At 37.5% G+C, this 25,245-nt stretch overlaps 1 protein-coding gene across 1 annotated transcript; it reads right to left on the bottom strand.

The window, feature by feature from the left end:
• Positions 1-5,900: 5,900 nt before the first annotated feature.
• LOC145983287 (uncharacterized) lies at positions 5,901-20,960 on the bottom strand. Its single transcript, XM_083116440.1, has 3 exons — positions 20,873-20,960; positions 11,610-14,861; positions 5,901-9,539 (listed from the first exon to the last, which is right to left on the bottom strand). The coding sequence occupies exons 1-3, from the start codon at positions 20,958-20,960 to the stop codon at positions 9,139-9,141; spliced, it is 3,741 nt and encodes a 1,246-aa protein (XP_082972566.1). The 3' UTR covers positions 5,901-9,138.
• Between the last annotated feature and the right edge of the window lie 4,285 nt (positions 20,961-25,245).

The raw sequence follows: 25,245 nt of genomic DNA, 5'->3' as shown, positions 1-25,245 counted from the left end.
ACCTCACTTTGTTCGAATTTCAAAATAATGATAAGCTGTAGTAGTTAATTAATTATGAAAAACACACAAGGGCCAGAAGCTGAATTGACATAAGTGGAAACAATTCTTAAAACAATAATGACGAAAGAAGCACAACAGTTGCTGATCTTTGTAGAGACCGCTGCCAACACTAAAGTAAATGTGGCTTTAATGTCACATTAGGATTAATGGCTTGCTTACCTGTTGTATGTCTCACTTCGAAAGTGTTCTACGCTGAATATGACATGGTTTAACAAGTAATAATGTAATATATGGGTTCGTATTCGTAACAATAAGAGTTCGGTTCATCATGGTTGGTTGGTTGATTTGTTGTTTTAAGTCCACTTTATGCACAGTAAGGCTAATTGGGACTGGACCTACAGTTTAAAGTGGGATCCGAACCACTTGTGCCTCCACCGGGTATCGATTACAAGGAGAGGACGCTACCACTGCGCCATCGGGGAGGCAATGGTTCATCATGGGTTTTCATCATGGGTTTTGAACAAGGGTGCTGCAGTGGATCCTGGCAGCGCTCCTGATTCTAAGTAAACCCAAACTCATACACGAAGAAAGCTATCGAATTAGTAACACCGAAAACGTGACCAAATTTATAATGCCAAGTTCATACTTAATGCCAGTCTTACCTACCTACAAGTTTCTTGTGAACACTTTAATACGTGTAAAATATCAGGACTATGCCATGAAAACTTGAGTGGAAAACAGCCTTCTGTTGTCTCGGCACGGTGAGGTTGTCAGTTTCAGAATGGTGTCCTTCCTTAATCCACAAAGCTACATACTTTTGGCCAGAAAAATCTTATGACTGGACCATTAATGGACAAATGATTTTTCAATCGTGTCTGTTATATAGCTAAGACTAGAGTACTTTCGACGTGGCCTTTGGCCACGTCTTGTACGCTCACATGCGTGACCTTCGGCCACGTTGTGGGCGTAATCTTATTATGCTAGTAGATGGGGCAAAATGTCTGCATGTTGTATTGGATGAAGGGAACAAGTGTATATGTTCGCTAATTTGAAAAGTTTAGAAAGTAACTTTATGTGTGTATGGGCTCTAATAAGGTACAAATATTCAAAATTGTATTGTTTAATTTCTTAATAATAAAATGAGTAAGTAATAGCCGTTTCAAGATAATTAGTTGGATGTTTTGCATAAACGAATTCATTAGCGACACTAAATTGAAAATGCAATATTTACGTCTTTTGTCATTTTCACATTTTTAAAGGTAATTGGATAATAATTGTTTTCCTTCATTCCCCTCAAATTCCTACCTTGCATCTGTAATAAATTCTGACGCTCGTATTTTGAAATTTGAAAAGTCTAGCATAATTCCCTTACAGTAGTTTTTGGAGTAAAAATAAACTTTCTTTTAAGTTCTCTAACAACGACCGTTTCCTTGGACAACATCAGGCACGGCAAACTATAAAGTATTGTGTTATTATACTCCTAAACATTTAGTTAAAACAAGCGCGATGTAGATATTCTCGCATTGAGTATAACAATGCATACGTAATTGTGTCTGGGCTGAAACTTCTTCTTGTGTAGACGCCAACCTTGTTTGAGCCACTTTTTCAAAGCCAGGAGTTGATTCATCTGTGTGTTGTAGATCTGTGAGAAATATAATGTATCTCGACAATTAAGAATTGAAGGAAACAATGTGTGCTGCAAAAAATGCCCGTGGCAACGGTTGCTAAGGACGTGAAAAAAGGGCATTTTCACCCTTAAAGAAGGGCCGATTGAGCGATTTCTTAATTTTCTCGGCCTTTTGGGACGATTTCATGGGTGGTCGTAATCGGGCATTTTTTGCCTCCGGGGCTTCCTTCATGGAGAACATTTATGTCAGTGAGTCAGTGGGATTGGGGCTATATAACGTTATATATTGGACAAGGAATACTACATATATTCTTTCAATTCCATTTTCATTTAGAAGGATAAAAAACACCCTGGCATGGATAATAACAACTTTCTTTTGCAGGGTATAAAATTTATTGCGGCGGAGAAATCCCCGGCATCCTCACCACCCCCGTTAATTCGCACACTCCGAAACTCATTTAAAAACCTTCATAAAATTCCACTCTTTTTCCCCCCTGTATAAAATTCCACTCTTTACCCCCTGTCTTAAAACATCCCCCCAACCTTCGTTTTATTACTAACACAAAATATAAAGTGTTCCCCTGTGCTTTGCACAACGCCATGAAGGCGTATACAGGGTGTGGAGTTAGGACCCCACACTTTCTTGATCATGGCCGAAGGTGGGGCTGATGTGATCAGCACCACACCCCTATCCGCCTTTACTCCACAGAGTTTCCTACAGATACCCACTTTATACGACGCTGGGTGTGTGCCGGAGTAAAGGCCTGCACAAGACCTGGAGCAGACCCGTTCGCGAGACATCGCTCCTGAAATGCCATGCAACCTGCGCAACACCCTCGCTTGAGCAGCTTGTATGCCCACCTGCCCAGATCGTTCCTGGCAGGCATTGTAGACCCGCCGGGTACCCGCAGTCTTACGATACCTAGTAGGTCTCAGTTCGTTCTTTCCATCAACTGCAGACCCCTCCCTCTGCATGACGTAGTTGCTTCGAGTAGAAACTGCACCTGGCCCACACCGTTCTGCAGTGTTGCCAACTGCAATAGATTTTCACTACTTAAAAAAGGGAACTCGAAGCTTCGTAAGCCACATCACCAATGAAATGAGATTTACGAATGTTGCTACCCCCCCCCCACACACACACATTGAAATAGGTTTTCCGTGGCACAGGATCCATAAGTATATGTAGTAAACAACCAATATACGTATATATAGTGATATAGGACAGGACTGAAACATGTCACGTTCGACGCTGAGGTCGCGAGTCGAACAACACACTGTTCTACTGCGAACACCAGGGCCGTAGCCAGCCAGGGCCATTGCCGTTACCCTCGTTTGGGGGGTAGGGCCAAGTACTTGGATAAACGTGCCAACAAGAACAATCACAATAATAGTAATAAAGTAGCATGAAAGGCATTATAATCCTCATAAATCACGCAAAAAGGGGTAGAAGTCGGTTCTCACGCGCATTTGTGTTGAAACAGAGGATTAGAAATATTTTTTTTCAACACGTCAATTTCACATTAGCTAATAATGGAAAACAAGCACACAAACTGTTTTTGAAAGAAAGAAAGTGCATGATAAATGCATTCCGAATGTACAGACATATGGCATGTAAAATTTCCATCTACAATATTTTCTTTTCACATGGAGCGACGTATTACATAATCAATTCATCCAACTCGTAACAAACCAACATTAATAGCAAATAATATCACGGGCCGCCATAGCATTCTCTGTTTTAAAACTTTTCTCACTTAGATCGTTCGGCGCTCAGGGCCGACTCCCGCTACCCCTTTGCTACGGCATTGAACTTGATGAGACTGGATAATATTTTATAATATATTTCTACTTTCATAAAATTTGAAATCAAGGGGTTGCAATTACCCCTCCATTCCCCCTCTGCAGGTGCCCTTGGCCGTCTGGAAGGAAAATGCAAGAAAAATATGAAAATTAATTCCATCTTGAGTACCCTTTAGCCCTGCTACTCTTAAATTCTGCTAGTCTGTTTTTTCTTGTACTTTAATGTTTGACCCCCACCCTGACCCTTCCGCTAGACTTAATTTCCGTCCAAGCTTGTGAGCAATGCACCCTACCCCCTCTGGTTGCGCCACTGCGTGCCTGGTTAAGGCACCATGCAATGAAAAGCAATTAGTTTTCAGTGAGGAGATTTTTGTTTGCTCGATCATTCATTTAAATAAATGAAGCTGTAATACTGCGTGCATTTCCTGGCAATAAGATAAAAACTGCTTACGCTGAACTGAAATCGCTAAGTATATAAATTCTCCTTGGAGGAGAGAGCTCTTCCTAGGACCTCGTAGGATTTACGAGCTACGTAAGTAGGCAACACTGGCTGAAGCTGTCCACGTGGTGATGAAACACCTGGAGCGACACGCTGCCGGAGGGCTGTTTCCTTCCAGCAGGTTTTGCAGGCGCCCGGGTCTTGTTGAATGCCCAGTTACCTTGTAAGCGCAGAGCGCCTGGAAGACGAAGAACCCGGGTAAAGACGCAAGTCGACTCGTTGCCGTGGGCAGGCGAGCAGGTATACCTGTCCTCGCGGCAAGCGGGCAGTGGGTAGGTAAAATGCAGATTATGCTGGCCTCTATGCCGGAGCCGCTTGAACAGGTGGATAAAATCCCGGTTTCCCCGCCGGAGATCGGACCGAGTCTCTCGCATAGTAATGAGACGCTAGCTTAGCAACCGCAGCTATTATACTATCATACAGATGCCATTACTTTTATTCAATTAGCCGACCCCAGTGGCGGAGTGGTTAGCACATCGCGCTACGACGCCATGGGTCGCGGGTTTCGAATTCCGGGCCTGGACATGAATGTTTGTGAGTGTCCATTCATCCATTTCATCATATCATCACTCATTCCCATCTTTGCAAATGAGCTAACAGTGGCACAAAAAGCGAAGTAAAATAAAGCAAATCAATCAATCAATCAATGCGGCAACTTTCTAACATTCTCATGAATTTCACAGGGCCTCCCCATGGTGCAGTGGTATCGTCGTCGCCTTGTAATCAAGGGGTCCCGGGTTCGATACCCGGTGGAGGCACAAGTGGTTCGGATCCCACTTTAAACTGTACGTCCAGTCCCGATTAGCCTTACTGTGCATAAAGTGGACTTAAAAAACAACATATCAATATCATGAATTTCACCTGATTAATTTTGTGAATAGAAGGTAGCATTGGTGTTATCGAGAAGTAGGTCTGTAGGGACTTCATTCTATGTGTCCTCTTCTCTATTAGAATCGACAAAACGAAAGATGTTTAATCTTTTGTGTATTGGAATTCAATAAAGTCCCAAAACGTGTAATTTGGTGTGCGAGAGGACGCGTTGAACATAAATTTCTCTCGTCAAAATGTTCTCTTTTGGTTCCTTCCGTTAGTCAATTATCCAAACAATAAATTCCTTCTATTTGATCGGAAACTGTTGGACATTCAAATATAACATTTTGTGTACTGAAAGTTGTATTACATGATATGGTATTATAACATATTTTATGTCTCGCTCAATCTGTGTCTTCAAATGTGAGATAAAAAATTATCAAAGATATCAAAAATTAATGAGATTTCAATGGTTGCCCATGGATTGTTTGATACTAATACACAAATGGATATCGACATCCTTTACGCTGTATGCTGCTACATACTTCTATTAGGTAGGCATTGCGATTTTTCTATCTTACATAGTTTCTATGTCCAAACTAAAATGCAATAATACGTCATGTTGGTTGGTATTTTGGACATCTTTAAGTTCAACAAATCCCACAGCCATACTGCAGGGTCGAGTGTAGAGTACTGTGGGAACTACTTTCTCTCGCTCGTACTTGTTCGAGGCTCCCACGCTCGAGTGTTTACAATGGAATAACATTTTAATCTGACAATAAACGTAGACACATGTATGTAAAATAACTGTGCTTTCAGTTTCAGCCCATAACCATATGTTTCATTTTCAAATACCATATACATTTTATCAAGGAGATAATTACAATGTTTACTTACGTTTCAATTTCAATGCGTCTCTCACCTTACGATGCATATTTAAGGGTCCACTACTACAAATATATGGTTATATCACTCGTTTTTAGAGTTATTAGCTCGAGCGAAGCTGATCTCAATTCCGTACGCTATCCAGCGTCGTCCGTACGAACTATTTGGCGCTCGAGAGAAACCCTCTTCCAGCACTACTCTACTTCAAAGGTTTCACAAATTGTTAAAGCAAGGTATAGTGATATCCATTGTGCAATAAAACCCATAATTTCCTTAAGGAATTTAATTCCGTGTATATTCCATAGGATTTTTTTAATGCTAGCTCTGAAGTTAATTTACATATTATGTAGAACATTGTTAAACTATTAATATCAGAATGCACAATAAACACTTATTTAAGTGATTGAATGTTACATATATGGCATATACATAGAGCAAATACAGAATAATGTCTACCTTTCATTTTGAAATTGTACCTTTCAACAAATTATACAATATTGCTAGTTTCTTTATGTAATATTACATCTTTTCAATATCACTACGAATCATATACAGGGTGTCTCAAAAAGTCACTTAACACCCTCGGTACAAAGCCACTGCAGCGCGCAACATGAAAATGGTGATGACCAATCGTTATCAAGCCAAGAGGGTACCACATTGACACCACCCGCATGGTCGGCGGCCATCTTGATGTTCGACATCTTGAATTCAACTTCAGAATTTTAAATGGGAAGGGGGTGATATGATATATCAAATCAGGCTAGAATTTCACGAGAAATGCAATGGTGGAGGTTTTTTTTTTATGGATCTTTAACAAGTAAAAAGTTATGACTGAATTTTGGTACCAATTTACTCCTTTTCGAGGTGTTAGAGAAATGCCTTAAAATTTGTTTAGCTCATCGGTAATGCATCGAGATCAAAGAGACGTCTAGGGAGAGAAGTTCGCATGCCACTGCACAAGATTTTAATCGGATACATCCATGATGAGCTGTGCATTATGAATGGTTGTCGCGAAGAATTACAGTGTGACGCTTCCATTAAATGAAAAGTCCTTCACAGTGACAAGGCTAATGTTTATGTTCATAAGGAAGTTCATAAACAGAATATTCGATGCTTTTTTATCTGATAACCCATTTTCGACAGATCAAAGCTGAATGGTTAGTGCTGGTAAGTTAATGGTGTGCCGTGCTGTGTGGAACACGACTGGTTAGTCAATTTTCTATCAACGGAACCTTAAGTGCTTAGGGCTACTTGGAATTGTTAAATAAACAGGTTTTTTCATCCTTGCTTATGGAAGAAGGTACTTTTTACAGGGTTTTTTTTCAATAGCGAGGAACACCAGAACACTATGGGAACGTTGTGAAGCAGTTTCTGTCCAACGTTAGTTATCAGATGACAAGGGTCGAATATTCAGTTTATGAACTTCCTTATGATCATAAACATTAGCCTTGTCACTGTGAAGGACTTTTCATTTAATGGAAGCGTCACACTGTAAATTGTTCGCGACAACCATTCATAATACGCAGCTCTATGTGGATGTATCCGATTAAAATCTTGTGCAATGGCATGTGAACTTTTCTCCCTAGACATCACTTTGATCTTGATGCATTATAAACAAATTTTAAGGCATTTTTCTAACACCTCGAAAAGGAGTAAATTGGTACAAGAATTCAGTCATAACTTTTTACTGGTTAAAGATACATCGAAAAAACCTTCACCATTGCATTTCTCGTGAAATTCTAGCCTGCTTTGATATATCATATCACCCCCTTCCCATTTAAAATTCTGAAGTTGAATTCAAGATGGAAGACATCAAAATGGCCGCCGACCACGTGGGTAGCGTCAATGTGGTTCCCCCTTGGCCTGATAACGATTGGTCATCACCATTTCCAAGTTGCGCGCTACAGTGGCCTTGTACCGGGAGTGTTAAATGACTTTTTGAGCCACCCTGTATATTTTCTAAAATCGACACTTCCGATACACACGTATCAATTTCTAGTAACTTCTATCATCATTCAAAGTAGAGATATTATGTAAACATTGTATGACAAGATCAGATGTAGGTAGACTATGACACTTGTAAGTAACATACACGTTTATATTTTTAAAAAATCACCTTGCGAACACAATATAAAAAGTTACAAAATTATGTGAACGGATGAATGAATATTTGCCCCAATAAATTCTGTATTTGGAGTAAGACATTTTGTAAACACACTTACATAAACTAAGCAATTGAAAACTAATTATTACCACGAGGTTTTTAGATGTTGTAGCAGTTCGTGATTATTCTTATTTCACAACATCAAGACTCACATTTTGAAGGTAAATACTTATTGTCCCAAAACATAAGTTAAAATTAAAGAAAATCTGTGACTGTGACATTCGCGTAGAACCCCATGCTGCGTTTAACTATTAATATCGGACTATAGAGCGCTCTATTGCATTGGTTGACTAATAGGATATAGTAATATTGTAATTCCCTCTTCACTTCTAGTGAATTACTTAACATTACGTACCTTACATCTCAAATTTGAAAGGGAAAACATTATTAATAGGCAGGCTTTTATTATATTTAGAAATATCTGATGAATTAACATTTAAAAAATACTAAGTTATATGAATACATGTAGCTATGAATATTTGCTTTAGAAACGCTTTACTCAAAGCAAGTTTTTTTACACACATTATAGAAATAACTAATTGCAAACAAATTAGGAATAAATTATTCCTAACAAAAGCTACAATGAGGAGTATTTTTTACTTTTTATGGCGCAGAATGGTGAATCTTATTGTACCAAAATGCACACTTATTTATCATAGCAACACAAGATATTCTTCTATGTGTTTACACAAAATTCTCTGCCATATGATATTAATTTACAGTTTCATGTTGGATTGAAGATTAATGAACTATGGACATAAAAAAGAATTTAAACATTTGTTTTAATAATTTAATATTACACTCCTATAGAAATATCGCTTGTGCGTATAGAAAGTTCTCAATTTAATGCAAAAAGAACACTAGCTTCATGTGAGAGAGAAACTCTAATAGTTTTTATTTCTTCTGCAAGAGTTCTTAACTCCTCCATTCACTGCAGTTGGTGTTGCTTGTCAATATTTAGCAATTTTCTACAATTGCAACTGCAACCATGTATGAACGTTTGCATTCAAGCACGTGATATTTGTGACAATAAATATTAAAATTAACGAAATAAAAATTTGGTGACTGCAAATATTTTTTTTCTTATCACAATTCTAACAAAGATCAGAAGTAGTTGTTCACACTCTACAAAAACAACCATTAATTATTTGCTATTTTAAAATAATTTTTCTTTCTATAATTTTAGAAAACTGTGCAATTGAGCATTATGTTATTCTCTTTCTGACTATGCGTCGGACAATATAAACATTATATTTACTCTCAATTTATTCCTTAAACTTGTGTATAAAATGCATCAATCACATGAGAGATTCATTGTTAACTGATTCTTTTAATAAAACATGAAAATACTTTCTAGTTTCTTTCAAATTCAGATTTACTTGAGAATTGTTTGAGTTTAAATTTCTTGTTCTGAGTTATTCTGGAATAAATAAAATACTTGACACCCTTCCATTCTCTATCTTTTAGGATCCCATTACTTTCTTGAATACACCTCTCACACTCATCCTTCTTGGGAATTATTTCCCTAACTAAATGCCTCTTGAAAAAGTTCGACACTACTTCTACTTCCTCTCTTGACCACCACTTCTTTTTAGATGGCTTTCTCTTCTTTTTAAAAATGTTTTCTATTTCAGGATGACTTTCAGCAAATGTATGCATATCTGTATGTTCCTCACTTGTTTCAGATAAACGTTCTTCAACGCTATTGCAAATATTGCCTTGTAGTTCCTCAAATCTTTCATTGCTGACCATATCTGTCAAATGAAAAGTGATTTTTATTAATTGTGTACATGTAAGAAAGGTAACAATTTTCTAACTGAAAATTGAATTTAAGATACCATAGGACGGGACGTGTATGATATAAAATCAACGTCAGCGTAATGAATGACTATAAATTATAAACATAATTTCATTGAAATTTCAACACATGTATTCCTGCTCCAAAAATAACAATACGCCCAGGGTTTTTTTTTTTTTTTTGTTATTAGCGATAAACCCGAAATGTAACGGAGAGACGCAGCAAGTAGTATATGCACGATTTATAACAAATGTGACTGATTCACGGCTGTAATTTTGTCGCGAATTTTAGCGAAATTTACCGTTTCTGCGAACATTTTCATTTTTACGATAAAAACGAAAAAATGGCATTTTTTACAAATTTCTTTTTAAGAAATATATTCGATTTGAAGATGTTGGCTGCAAAGGAATGAGAAATCATTTGGAAAGGCACAGTAACCTGAAAGTTTATTATTTTTTATGTTGTTTTATGAATGAAAGTAAATGAGAGACAGATTGTTTTGTACATTCCACTTTTTCTAAAATATAAATATAACTGAGTAAGGCTGATTTTCAGAAGGTGAAATTTATTATTTACTATTTTTAAGCTTATTTTCCCATAAATGTTGCAAACATTAAGCCTTGTATAAATTAATAATTCATTGATTTAGTAACATTATGTATAAGTGCATGGCATTAAAAATTACCACGAAATTTTCACGAAATTACTGCCATATTTTTAACTATAAACACGATATTTCATATATTTTTCACGAAATTCTTGAAAAAATAATACAAAAAAACCAGCCCTAAATATACCCATTCCATGGGTTTATAAATTTATGTGGTAATTTGGAAAATTGTAAATCTTTCTACACTATATGAAAGGAAATATTCATTGAAGAGTACATGAATCGAGGTTTCCTAATCATCCGAAAATGGAACACTGTCGCGTGATTTAGAAGATTCAAAGGAAAAGATGAATTTGAAATTATTAGATATATTGCCTAAAAATAATCTAAATTTTTACCAATGACTTGCAAACCAAAATTATGGGAGTGTGTGCATGTGCATGTATATATATGTCTGATACAGAATAAGAATTTTGAGAAATGGTACTCTGATCATTGTATAAAGTAACGATTATTTGTAAAAACGAAAATCATTTACATATTTGATATCCCTGCATTCAACGTATAATTACTTGATATTTTGTATGTATATATTATAAATAAAAGTTGGTCTCGATTTTCATTTTAAGTAAATTATGCTACAAAGATGATAACCTCCCCCCTCGAAGTCTGAAAATAACAATAACTTTCAATTAATATTGTGAAACAGAGTCATTAACAGAATGAGACCGGTGTCAAACAGGCGAACTATGGATGAGTAGCCTAATCCGATCACGGAAGCCTGCACAGGCTGGGGGGTTCGTCGTACTGACCACACGTGACTCCCACCTCTGCTGAGAGCAAGTGGAAGTATGAACAGCAGTCGGTGAGTTGGGCAAGGCTCTCAAAGTGTTACCTATTGATTGTAACAAAGGAAAGGAATACGTATGATCAACACTCAGGTTTTCAAACGTGTGTTCTTGGAATTACATTCGTGTAACGTAAGAATAGAAATAGTTCTTTTTAAGAATAGTGGCTATAGTCATTCGTTCTTTTTATCGTTGCCAAACCTGACTGAATCAATGTAATCAATGAATGTGACATCATCTAACATGTTCCGCGCCCGTGGCGAAATGGTGTACATATCGCGCTATGACGTAAGGGGTTCCAGATTCAAATCCTGGTCAATACATGAGTGTGTGTTTGTCCCGTCATCTATTTCATTCCTTTATCATCGCGATTACCCCAAGTGGCTGCAAAGTGTAGTAAAATAACCAAAATTAGCATCTAGAACTTAAAGGCATGCATAAGTTTTATGTTGTTGAAGGTACGATGATAGTAAAATAATATGGAATTGTGAGTATATTGCGAGTGGAAACTTAGTCCATGCTACAAATATAACATAAGTGAAATATATTATAAATGTGGTATTCATACCTGGGAGTTGAACATCAAGCTCGCTCAGTGATTTGCCCCTGCACTCTTCTAGTCCTCCTCTCTGATCCAATGTAAGGAGTAATTTGCTGACACTGGCGAGCTGCACAGTTGACTCTGGCAATCTGTAATATTCTCTGTGGATCTGAATATCGTGTCCCATATGTCTCGCGATTTGGTCCAGTTCACAGTCCTTCAGATTAAGCAATTGGGACATGGTTGCAATATGTTTCCTTAAACGTGTAGATCTTAATGCAGCTGGGTTCTTTGCTCCACATTCCTGAGAAAACTTTCTTAGGCAATCGTGTGCCCTCACACAACTATCTTGGGTTGAAGGAATGGCAAAGAAATACGGATTACTTTCACGGATGTTTCCAACTGTTCTAGTATGGATTAATATTTGCATGCATTCGTCAATGCCAGGTGTTAGAAATAAAGGAACGCCTCGGCCTCTCTTCCCACGTATTTCTATTCTTATTAAAGACTGACACAATTTCTTTTCCAGATCAGTTAAGCTGTTGAATACATCTTCATTAAATTTATTATTTACCCTGTGCTTAGTGTAAGTTTCTGTTAACAGTCTTTGAACTTCACCAACTCTTCTCCGATTGAATAATATGAGGTACGTTAACACAACCTGACAGAGCGAAGTCCATGTATATTCATCGGGATTGTCTTTCATCTTCTGTGTGAGGTCCTGTTTGGCCTTCTTAAGATACGACTGTAGTTTTAGCAGATCGTCTCTTAGTGGCAGCAAAACATCCGTATTCCATTTCTTTTCCTCCAAAGTTTTCAAGGCATTCCTTGAAATTTCAACATTCCATTCAGATGTCATCAAATGAAGGAAATCATCTGCATTCTCCTTCATTTGTATATCATGAGTTATTATAGCGTCGGCCTTCATTATCTTTGCCGTCTCAGATAGGGAATTGCCAATTTTCAGTGCTAAGGAGGGAGCTTTATATGTATTAGATTCTCCCTGGAAACCACAAAGAATACGTACAGCTTGAATCACACTTTTAAATTTTGCAGGTGAAATACAGTCTCGTAGTGTGATTATTGTATTGTCAAGTTTTCTAATTTCTATCAAAAACCTTCCGAGTTCTCTCATTTTGCTACTGATGGTACTGTGCATATGTTTTAGGTGACCATGGATATTGTGCAGTCGGCTTCCTAATTTGAGAATCAATTCATCATTTCGAACCACTAGAGATACTCTGTCCTGAACCATCCTACCAAGAACATTCTCCTTCAGACCTTCAGTGGCTACTGATGAAATGGGCATCAGTAGCGAAGCGCGTGCTTGGTGGCGATACTTGGAAGGTGGTCCATTTTTCGGAGCAAATTTACAAATTTTCTTGTGTCTCCAGATATTAGATTTTACAAGCAATGTGAAGCAATATTCGCATGGCAAATATTCTGGTGTTGCTAATTGGATATATGGCCTTCTATTAACAATGAGTTTTCCTTTCTTATTTTTCACAACTTCAACATTGTGAGTATAATTTCCACGGTTCCTAAGTAATGTTAAGGCTTCCTTTCGTTCCTTTGAGTTCTTAGGAAATGCAAAAGCTGCCTTGACGTCTAATTCATCTATGTGCTTTCTGTGTAGGTGCCGTGAAAGTTTTATCATTGTATCTCCACAGTAAAAACAATGTTGTCTCTTATTAAATATTCTTTTAGTTCCATTCTTTCTCGTAATATCTACTTCCAACGTGTCACTACTGGAAGACAAAGTGTCTTCTTCATTAATCCTCTTTGATCTATTACAAGTATCGCTATAACTACACTTTTTACTCTCCTTATCAGAATTAACTGACGCCAAGGCTTTATTTTTCTTAGTTGATTCAAGACAATTTTCAATTTCAGTATCAGAATTATCTGTGTCTGGAAGATATTCAGATTCTGAAGGAGTTAAGTCTATTGAAGAATCTTCCTCGACCTCGTTACTTTCCAAGACACGATTGGTTGATTGAACATGTTCTCTTCCTTGCAATTGTAAGTCATCATGAAGGGATGACCCAGCTTCGTTTGTTGTTGTATTTTCCACAGAAAGCACATCCACCACCATGTTTCCTTTCTTATATATAGCTGTTTTTCTAAATTCCGATAATTTTGGAAAGGATGGAGCTGTCTCTCTGCATGTAGATTTCTGATCATTAAAATTAAGTCTCTCTGATTTGCCTGACCTTTGCTTGATTGTTGTACACACTTCTACCTTTTTTCCGTTGTGTTTATTAGTACTGCTCTTCTTAAATTTTCCCACGGACGACGATAAATGTTTTTGTCTCAAAGATCTATTTATTTGTTGAATTTTACTTGTTTTGCGATTTTGTTGCATTCTTTCTACCATCCTTGTTTTATCCTTCTCTATTCTTGATGAAATGTTTCCAATTATATTTTTCTTTGCATATTCTTTGTTTCTATCAGAACACTTTGAGTAGTCTTCCATTTCAAACTGATTATTTGCAATAGGTATACTGTTAGAATTTGATACCTTTATATTTTCTTGCCATTCACACCACTCAGTTTCCCTTGAACATAAAATAATTGCATTTTCCACTCTGTGGTTATTAGCTAAATGTGTTACTTTGCTTTTCTCTGTCAAATCCGGTTGATAATTCGGACGTTTTACCCCATCACACGCAGTTGCTTTACAAGATTGCCTTTGTTGGTAGGAATTTTCATGTTCAGTACTAGATATTTCAGTTTTATCTTGTAAAGGAGAATTGTTCACTGTCTCCACATGTGGCAATTGCATATCTTCCAATTTTCTCTTCTTAGACGTTTGTAATGCCTCTTGAGCATTTCTGTTGATCCATTCTTCTTCTTTATCTTCATTCACAGATGGTACGTTGTTTGCATTGGATGTATATACGTCTGTTTGACATTCACGCCACTCAGTTTCCCTTGAACATGAAATAATTGCATTGTCCACTCTGTGGTTATTATCTAAATGTTTTGCTTTGCTTATCTCTGTCAAATCCGGTTGATAATTCGGACGTTTCACCTCATCACACGCAGTTGCTTTACAAGATTGCCTTTGTTGGTAAGAATTTTCAATTCCATTTACTACATGTTCAGTACTAGATATTTCAGTTCTCTCTTCTACAGGAGAATTGTTCACTGTCTGTGACATTTGTATGTTTTCGAATTTTCTCTTCTTAGATGTTTGCTTCACAGTACTTTCCAATGTCACTTGAGCATGCTGTCTGCTGGCAGAGTCTTCTTCTTCACCGTCATCCAGAGATGGTCCTGTAAAAATATTAACAATTTGTTCACCTTAGAAACTAATGAAATCAACATTTCTTGAGAAATGACTACGTCTTTCTCTTCGTAATTAATATTTCTATGCGATATTGTATAACATTATATATTATGTAAAATAGAAAACAAGCGTAACCAGAGAGGGATACCGGGAGGGTTATATTCCCCAATTTTATCAGATTTCCTTTCCGAAGAGAACTTTGTTAAATACTTAAATCAAGTTGGAGCAGCATTCACAATCTTACCGTGATGTGCTTAATGGGTACTAATCAGAACATGTTATATCCACGGTTAAACTTATAAACAGTCAGACTACTCTATTTGTATCTCTAATAAAGAGATATCGGTTAGTTTGATTGTTAAATAGAACGGATAATGGGCGGATCAATAGAGAACATTTTCACGAAAGAAGTGACTGTTCAACATGGCCTTCAGAACACAAAATTGCACGTATTACATGTTTCAGTAATTCCAGGATCTCAACGGTCAAATATATATTGATTGTTGAGTTTCAATTGTTTGACCCTCCCCTTCCCCCTTATATACGTGGACCTTCATATTATTTATGTCACTTCAGAGTAGTATTGAGTAGGTCTGCCAGTGCATCAAATTCTATTTTCATTTCCAATAATTTTTCTGACTACCATATATTTATCAATCGGTTTCGACTGTTGACTACAAAAATCAAATGGATAGCCCAATCGAGAACGTATATACTACATCAGGTGCGTATTTCCAAGATGTTTCAGTTTTTACCAAGTTTCAAATTTCTAGCTCTAATAATTCCGGTGATATCGTAATGTTAAAAATATATAGATTGTTGACTTTCGATTTATTTGCTACCACAGACAGACGGATATGTCGATTCAGATAACTTATATCGAGATGATCTATTACATTTTATTACGTAGCATTAACAGTTTCTGAGATATCGGCACGTAACGTGACTTCGATTGTCCCTCACGGAAAGACGGTGCTCGGATCGAGATGATCTATGATGCTTTTTGCTGGTATTTCTTAGGTTTATCAACCTATCAAGTTTCGTATTTGGAGCTCTGGTAATTTCTGAGATACGGCTAGTTGACACGGACTGGCAGACAGGCAGGCGGAAGAATACGCAGTGGGAAACTTCTCCTCAGCTTCACTGATTAGTACTCAAAATAAAGCACTGCTTTAAAGTGTAAAATTTGCTTTATGCAGTGACGGCGCCTGGAAAAAAGCTGTGGGTGGAGCCCCTCAGTAGAAAACCCAATTTTCTTTGGGGTTTTCATATTTCCAAAGTGAATTTTTAACCTTAATACAAGTGATATTTAGAAGTATATAAAATGCAATTTCAAGCGTAACCCCCCTCCGTCTTTGCGCCTGCTGCTTCTCTTGTCACTTTTCCCTGGCGTCGTTGTTGATTTTATGCTCCTGTACAAGTAAAATCACAGTTTAACGTATTTGTATGGAGGTCTGAATGGCAATATATTGTAAATGACCGAAAATACTATTATTTTTGCAGTGCTTGCTTTATTATTAACTTCTGTTCTTTCTTGCAAATTCGACTCGGTGGCTCAGTCGGAAGGGTGTCTGGCTGCCACGTAGGAAAGCCGGGATTTATTCCCAGCATGGGTGATTTCAGATGCGAATTTTCTAGCTAACTCCCAGCACGAGTGGCTCTGGGACTCATCCAGTTTCTCCAAGGGGTCTCGGGTTCGATTCCCGGTCGAGGCACATAGTGGTTCGGATCCCACTTTAAACTGTAGGTCCAGTCCCGATTAGCCTTACTGTGCACAAAGTGGACTTAAAACACCAACTCAATCAATCAATCATCCAGTTTCTCATTAATGGGTACCTGCGGGGAATCTGGAATCTGGTGTGATCACATCGCCTCTATTATAGCCTCCCTACAAAGGCCACAGAGGACGATGGTAAGTATGCTCAACTACGTAATTAAGTATAAAGATAAAGGATGTTAGAAAAATAAGAGTTCTCGGAAACATGAAAAATGCTCCGTAAATCATTCAGAATCAGTGTGAAGAACTGGGAAGGGGGGGGGGGGTACAAGAGTACCTAAGAAAGAAATGTAAAGAAGCAGCCGATGAAATATCCTCGCGTTATTTTGTCTAACATTTTCCACCCACCCTACTAAACCTATTACTGTTACTTTGTCTGTTGGAATGATATGTCTCTCTGAAAACGTTTTGAGAAAATTGTTCAAAATGAGTGAAACATCGTACAATTAAATACGGTTTCGTAAAGGGAGTGGAATACACATTTCTAAACAAGTTAGTGATGATAAGATTATATAAATATGGTTCAGAACAAAATACGAAAAACGTTAACCTCCGAATATTCTAACAAAATTTGTAGAAACTACATACTTCTAGTATAAAATATTATATGGCATATTTTATTCAAACTGTATCGTCAATGTTCAAAATTGCAGTATTTGTACTAGAGGTACTTAAGGAATTAATCCCATACCGTAGCAGCGAACAGCCCCATGTCCCAGAACGAAGTTAATTTTTAACAGGTCTAGTTTTTCGTTTCTCAAAAGCAGCTGACATCCTTGAGATATTATCAATTATGACGTCACGGAAGCCTCTCACTTTTCTCAGTTACACAATTTACATCATGCTCAAACATAAAGCTAAAGCTTTGTGGTGATTCTGAACAACAGCTCATGAACGTGTTTTGATTTGGAGGGTACTAACTTCACCATTCATATAAATAGGTTCAACGTCTGTGGAACACGCATCTGTTCTTCATATCCTCCTCTGTTTTTTTTTTCTGAACCGTTGTACTTCCAACAAACAAACTAAGCCCTATTAACAAAATACGTAGGTGTGATACTTCTGTTTCATATTCTTTTTAATTTCTTCTGTAAACAAGACGTAAACCTAGAGACATTGGAAGGACTCATTCCAAATAGATTTATTGAATTAAATGTAGCACTAAATAACGGATGATCCGTCGTTTTCTTGGCTCTTAATTGCTTCAGTTTCTGCACTAAAGCTGATCGATACTGGCAAAATTAGAATTGGACTTGCAGAACAATTCACGAAACTCTTGCTGTCCGATGTGTAGGCGAATATGTAACTTAGAGGGCTTGTAGTTATTGATGTCGTTCTTTCAATTTGCGATTCACGAAAAGTATAAAAGCTGTGGCCGCTACAAATGCAGCCGTTGTTGAGTCACTTGCTCAACCCTCTTCAACTCTCCTACAACTGAACTACAAGGATGTAAACTCTGATTTTCCAAGTTATATTTTATTCTCTGTATGTAATTACACTAACGTACTACACATAACCTTGCCTCTTCCCTGGCTATCATACGCACGTCCACTATCGCGGTTAACCTAACGGTATAACTGAAAAACGTTAATTAAATCAGGTATCCAAACACATTTTAATGTTATATTCTTTTTAGATCTCGTCTAATTTTTCCAATCTATCCAATTGGAAATGGGCCCAGAACGACCTCTATGGATTCACTTGTTCCGAATTTGTATTGATTCATTTGTATCAAATTTCTAGAACTTCGTACATGAAAGAAAAACATTCAGATAGAAACTCCTTGAACAACAATTCTGCAAATTTTGTCAAAAGAAGAGAATATGATGAACAAATGCGTGCTTTTCAGATGTAGAATTAATTGTCCATATTTCTGGATGATAGTAATAAATATAACTAGTGGCTATTTATTGATCTTATTTTCTTTTTTGGAAAGTTTTGAAATTTGTTATGGAAAAAAACCTTGGAAATACCATTACGGTGTTAAACTTGTTTGGGAGGAAGGTGGGATTATCAGAAAGCTACAGAAGCTATCGCATTTTTTGATGTTAAAGGTTTGGTGCATCATGAATATCTGCATGAAGGACAAAAGATAAACCAAGACGTTTATATTGACGTCCTGAAACGTTTTGCGTCCAGCAATCCGGCCTGATTTGTGCACATCAGGGCAGTGGTTCTTATTGCGCAACAATGCAGGGCCCATACTGCTTTATCAGTCCAGGAATATCTGGCCAATCATCGTATTCCTCCTCTACCACATCACCCATATTAACCCGTACTGTCGCCGTGTGATTTCTTTTGTTTGGCCGTGTGATTGATTGATTAAGTTGGCGTTTTAAGCCCTCTTTATACACATTAAGCTAATCGGGACTGGACCTATAGTTTAAAGTGGAATCCGAACCACTATGTACCTCCACCAGGTATCGAACCCGGGATCCTTTGATTGAAAGGTGACGACGCTACCACTGCGTCATCGGGGAGGCCCGTTCCCAGTGTGAAAACGCCGCTCAAATGGAAGCGTCAAGATGAAGATATTGCAGCAATCCAAACGGCTGTGACAGATGTGCTGAGAAGCATTCCAGATGAAGCTTTCTCTGCTTGCTTCCTTGACCTCCAGAAACGGGAGCGGCTGTGCATAGATAGCCGACAAGATTTGACAAGACCTAGGACCATTAGTCCGTAAGTTGAATCAATTATTTTTTACGAGCTCAGTCCTGGAACTTTTGTGACAAAGGATGTACTACCCATATTATCAACCATCATGTTCATTAGCAATTTGTCGCAATTTGAAGTTAAAAAAAAAAACAATAGACAGAATGCAATATCTGCTGCAGCAACAGCACAATCCCATTCGTTAAAAAGCATGCTATAAAGAAGAAAAAAGAACGACAATAGTGCTTGACAATCCGCCTGTTCTTATATTTGCTAGTGACTGTACAATACTGCAAGCAAGGCAGATGAAAGGTGAAAAGAGCATTTCTTGACATGTGAAACAAAAATGACCGGTTAACATTAAAAAAAAAAAAAATGTTAGAGAAGTATTCTTCGGTGGATAGCGTAGCATTAGAACGCAGACAGGAATATCGAGAGTTTTCTGTTGCGTCTTTGTCAAGGTCAAAAATGAAAGCAATACCCAAGCAGTCAGCTGTTGTTTATAAACGTGAGACATAACCGAGAAAATTATGACAGCTTGAGATTGGTCCCTTCAGGGTTACAAGCACTTGCATTTCATCACAAAACAGCTTTATTTTTCTAAACTCTGTTTCACAAAGGAAGAGCAACGTCTACTGGAAAACATGATACTCTTCTACCCATGTATTCGGTTAAACGTTCGTTAATCAATTTTCCCAATGAGAAACTCCAATATGGACCCAATTCCTTAAAATTACGTATCCAAAAAATAGAATTGCCTTTCTATCTAGTGGAAGAAAATATTCCAATATACCTGTCAACAGGGTTTCAACGTCGAGATTCTAAATTGAAAGCAAATATTTTTAATAATTTGTGACAACCTTTCGCACTCTATGTGCCGAGTTTGTAAGCGTGCTTAAGAAAATTCGTAATGTAATTTTGAAAAGGGCTACTTTTTACAATACTATTAAAACGTTTCAAACATTTCCCTTCTTTTATTTTAATCAGCCAAAATCACATGAACTCCCTCAGCCTTTACGTTAACAAACTGCAGTTTGTACCTGCCTTATCAGCCATATTTCTTCACGGGTTATAATTTAACCTAACAGAGGTAAATCTATGCCTAGGATTTTTAACGCTTTAAAAGTATGAATATAATCAGCATAACCTTTAACTTTGACCAGTAGTTGCCCCCCCCCACCCCCCTTGCCTCCCGCATACACAATTTTGTATTATTCTCATCCTGGTCACGTTTCGACCCCAATTGTCAGGGAACTAAACGAAATTCCTTCTCTGGGTGCAACACCACTCGCTATTTCCATAGCCTCTGCAATAAAACGACAGTCATATGTCAACTTGATTAATAAAATAACCTAGGCCCAGTCGAACAAATGCTATTCAAGGATGACAACTTGATTCCAAACAAGTTTTTTTTCTGTAAATAGTTATAAGGCGCAACTGCAAATAGTCATAAGTTCTGACCCACTGAAAATTATAATTATATTAACCCAGATATGCTCGTGTTATGTGTTATTATTGCTAAAAATTAAAGAATTAATATAAAAACAGTGAAAAGAACAAGACACTTACCTATCTCCAAAATTGTAGCTTTATAGAACTGTCCGTCGATCCAGCGAACATCATGCACTTCACCAACAGACAACTTCTTATTCTTCATCTTAACTCTCGCTGCAGTACATTTGTAAATAACACCATCTTCTTTGAATCGCACTGAAATAGGCTTCATTACCTTGAAGTTCCGTTTATTATTTTGTCTCATGTTTGCAACTTCACCTATCACACACACGGCACGACTGCCCTCTCACCGAAGCAATGGACTCAATAGTGCGCGCAAAATATTTGGCGGTTTAAAAAACCCGCCTTACCTCCCACGAATTACATGTTGCCAACTACATGAACATTTAATACTCGATTTCCACAATTGACAGAGAAGAAAGTTTCTGCTGTGTTAAGACGTCAGTGTTACAACAAGCAAAAATGCATTGTTCACAATATATTTATTATATTTGTTAGTAGTACAAGGTGGCCGCGGTGCCTCAGTCGGTAACGCGTCTGACTACCATGCTAAAGGTCCCGGGTTCGATCCCCGGCCGGTTCAAATCCGGGATGGAAGCGGCCCCGGCGCCCACCCAGCGTCGAATAACATGGGTACCTGAGGGAAACCCTGGGGGGTAAAGGCGGTCAGGGGCGTGATGCTGATCACATCACCCCCACTCACGACCGGATCAAGAAAGTGTGGGGCGTTACAATCACACCCCCTATATGCCTTCATGGCATGGTGCTATGCACAGGGGAGCACTTTACCTTTACCTTTTACAAGGATTTCCCGTTGAACACCCGCGCACAGGCTGTCAAGAGTGTCCACAGCGGAGTAACGTGGTTCAACCGCACCATCGAAATTTTTGAACATATACGTAATTTTTTTCAGTTCATATATAAAGAAAAAGATGGGAAAAATATTCAGACGCTAATTTTTCATCAAATGTAGAAGTAAGGTTTCCGTTTGGCAGTGAGCATAGGTATTCGATATGACAATAAAATGTGCATGTATTTGGAGGGAGAGGGGTGAGAAATTGGGAATTCCCTACTATCTACCATTAAAAAATATTTTTTTTCTTTACGAGAGTGAATCCGGAGGATATAGTCAAGGTCCACCGGGTGGGGGGGGGGGAAGCTGCTGCAGCCCTATTCCCAATTCATTGAGCGAAAAAAAAATCATAATAATTGGGGGACAAGACATAAAATTATGAAAATACACGTACGTGTAGAATTACCCCAAAGGAATATTTTATTTTATTATGTGTTATTCATTTTCTGCTTGATTTTGTACTAAGATTAATTAATATAAGGCCACTGGATCTGCAATAACTGAGTATTCAACTCACTTTTAGGTGTGCGTTGTCGAGTAGATATAGTCATTACTAGTAAACCAAACAAACAATGAAATAAATTAATTTTAACCATTATATCATCATGTAGCCGTATACGTCGGCGACCGTCGTCTTCTTACCACCTTCTTCTCCAAACGAATCATTATATTTCTTAACATTTTACCCTAAAAATTATCACCAATGTAAGTAAGTTGTAATAAAAGTAACTGCACCCCCAATCACCGCCACTAATTAACATAAATTACTGACTGAAATTAAATTGTATGTGTAAAATATACATAAATGTAAATATATATATATATATATATATATATATATATATACAAATATAAATATACAAAATATAAATATAAGTTTAGATTGACATTCATTTACCCTTGCCCTCCCCCTGGACGTCCATGATGATATGTACAAAGTCTTATATTCCAAGAAAATGGTCATAAAGTGTAAACAATCAGATACACTTAGCAGTCTCTTATTGAACTACGCAAGTAGTGAAATACAAAATAAAATCATCCTTGCCTCTAAAAACACAATTTGTAAACCTTTTCAATGTAACCATTGGAGGTACAAAATACATAGTACATTGTATGCCACTTCAGGACAAAACGCACATTGCACACTGACTTGAATGCAGCTGACATTCTTGGTCCAGTGTGAGCAAGAACAAGTATGCGAAAAATAAACCGTTTATCAACAATGCAAGAAAGAAGAAAAATCAACATAACTCACATTAAGCTATAGGCATTATCAAAAACCACGAACAGACCACTTTAAGAAATAAAAGAAGAAAAAATTCATAACAACAATGCTGACAAAAGAAAAAAAAGGCCGCTGATTTTTATTTTTTATAGAGGCTGCCACCAGTACAGGAAAGTATGTACATCGGCATCTCTTTCAGTGCTTGCCTGTTCCATACAATAATAATGGTTTACTTCAGTACCTAACATTCGGCGCTCAATATGATATGACATAATATGAAACTCGAAGGGTTAGTGTTTTCAGTTGTTCAGTTGATGTAGGGGGTGCGGAAGAAAATTAAGGGGTGCACAAGCACCGCCTCGCGGCCCCCTCTCTGGATTCGAACTACGTATATAAGCTTTTGTAATATAACGAAAAAACGTTTTAATACCCCTCCCCCCCAAAAAAAACTTTAAAAATAACTATTGAACTACTTGTCACAGACAACCTTTGAAATATTAGTCAGTCAGTCTGATACCTGGTGAAAGCACATGGTTGTTCGGATCCCACTTTAAACTGTAGGTCCAGTCCCGATTAGCTTATGTGTGCTTAAAGTACGTTTCTTTGAATTTTGTGACAGTTCCGTCCAAGTAAAACCAAACATAGCAGACGGTGGAGGCACATGACACAGTGGTTCGGATCAAACTTTAAACTTTAGGTCCAGTCCCGATTAGCCATTCTGTGCATAAAGTGGACTTATAACAACAATTCAATTCAATTCAAACATAGCAGAAGCTTAGACTGTTGGAATCCAATCCTAGCCTTTTCCACTATATTATGGCTTAAAAATCCACTATGTCTTAGTGTTATGTCTATGGAGGAGGTAACTGTGATTACATTATGGCGGGGAAATATAATTTCAGCCGATGTTTTTCGGTTTGAACTATTCTCTCCACTGCTACCACTTGCTCATGGTATCCGATTACATGTAAACATGTTGAGGGGAATGTGAAGCACACATCAGCAGACCAGCAAGGTGAACAATCTCGTTGGGTAATCAAGTCATAAGTAGATGTCAGTTTCTTGTTTTATATATATATATCTCCGAAAACAGTGGGGCAACCACAGGAGGGCAGGGGAGGCATTGCCCCCAATCCTGGACGGAAACCAATCTAGTGGGTTAAACATTGAAGTAAAAAACGCAAAGCTAGCAAAATCTAAGAGTAGCAGGACAAAATGATACTCATGATGGAATTATTTTTCATATATTTCTTGCATTTTTTTTCCAGCACATGCAAGGGGGCAATTCTCCCCCTAGATTTTAAACTTTATGGAAATAAAAATATATTTCATAAAATTTTCTTGCAATTTGGCAAATCTTGCGATGACTAGCTACGTAAAAATGTCACGCTTCGCCACTGGTAACAAATAGTTTACATTTGTAGAATGTGATTTTCGACACAAGGAATTCATCGAAATTGATCACTTTACCCGGTAATTCATCTCTTTTTCACAGACGACTTGGGTTGTATGGCGCGACCTTTTCGAACACACTCAAATGTCAACCTCTATCCTACCCAGTATACCCTGGAAACTTTAATCTTGCAGGCGAACGAGTCTCTGGCGCCTGAAACAACACTAAAAATAATAACTTGTGGGGTGTTGTATTTTCAGTGTCTGCGTGTATTTGTTTTCGCCCTTCGTCACTTTCATCTAATCACCATTGAACCTCATCGCCGCCCTTAGCCAAAATTAGCAGAAAAGTGACTTCACATGAACAAATCAGGCGAATCAGCAACAATTTACTCTTACAAAAGTGGAGTTGCATTAGTTCATACCCCTTCCAAAGTTTAGGTGGTAGTTTCAATTTCACAGTGTTATATTGTTGGATCAAGGCAGCTATCTCCGTGAACAATAACGTTGTTTTCCGAAAGTCTTAAATGCTTCCCTCTGGCAATACACCCTCTTAAATGAAAGCATCTTCTGTGGTGATAAGATGACACCTTCCCCTTGAGTTCTTTCTGTATATATTTTTTCTTCACTGGCATAATGTTTTCGCCTTATAATGCTCTTTTAATCAAGGGTCAACGGAAGAAAATAAAATACTTTATACAGTAAGTCCTTTATATCTCACAGGCAGATTGCTTCCCTAAGGAAACCCAGAGTTATCATACAAAAGATCCCAAAGTTCCAATCTTCTGACAATTAAAACTCACAAAACTGAATTTTTAGTAACTCTTTTACTGTATCAGTGGTTAGGGACTGGAATGCACTTTCACATGAAATGAGAAAATAAATAAATAACAATAAATAAGAGACAAATAAATAAATAAATAAATAAATAAAGAAGTTCTGGGTTGAACTGCCCCC

Source organism: Lepisma saccharinum, unplaced genomic scaffold (genome assembly GCF_977018435.1).
Source record: "Lepisma saccharinum unplaced genomic scaffold, izLepSacc3.1 HAP1_SCAFFOLD_751, whole genome shotgun sequence".
NCBI classification, from domain to species: Eukaryota; Metazoa; Arthropoda; class Insecta; order Zygentoma; family Lepismatidae; genus Lepisma; species Lepisma saccharinum.
The sequence above is the reverse complement of the archived record's forward strand: the minus strand, read 5'-3'. Positions and strand labels throughout refer to the sequence as shown.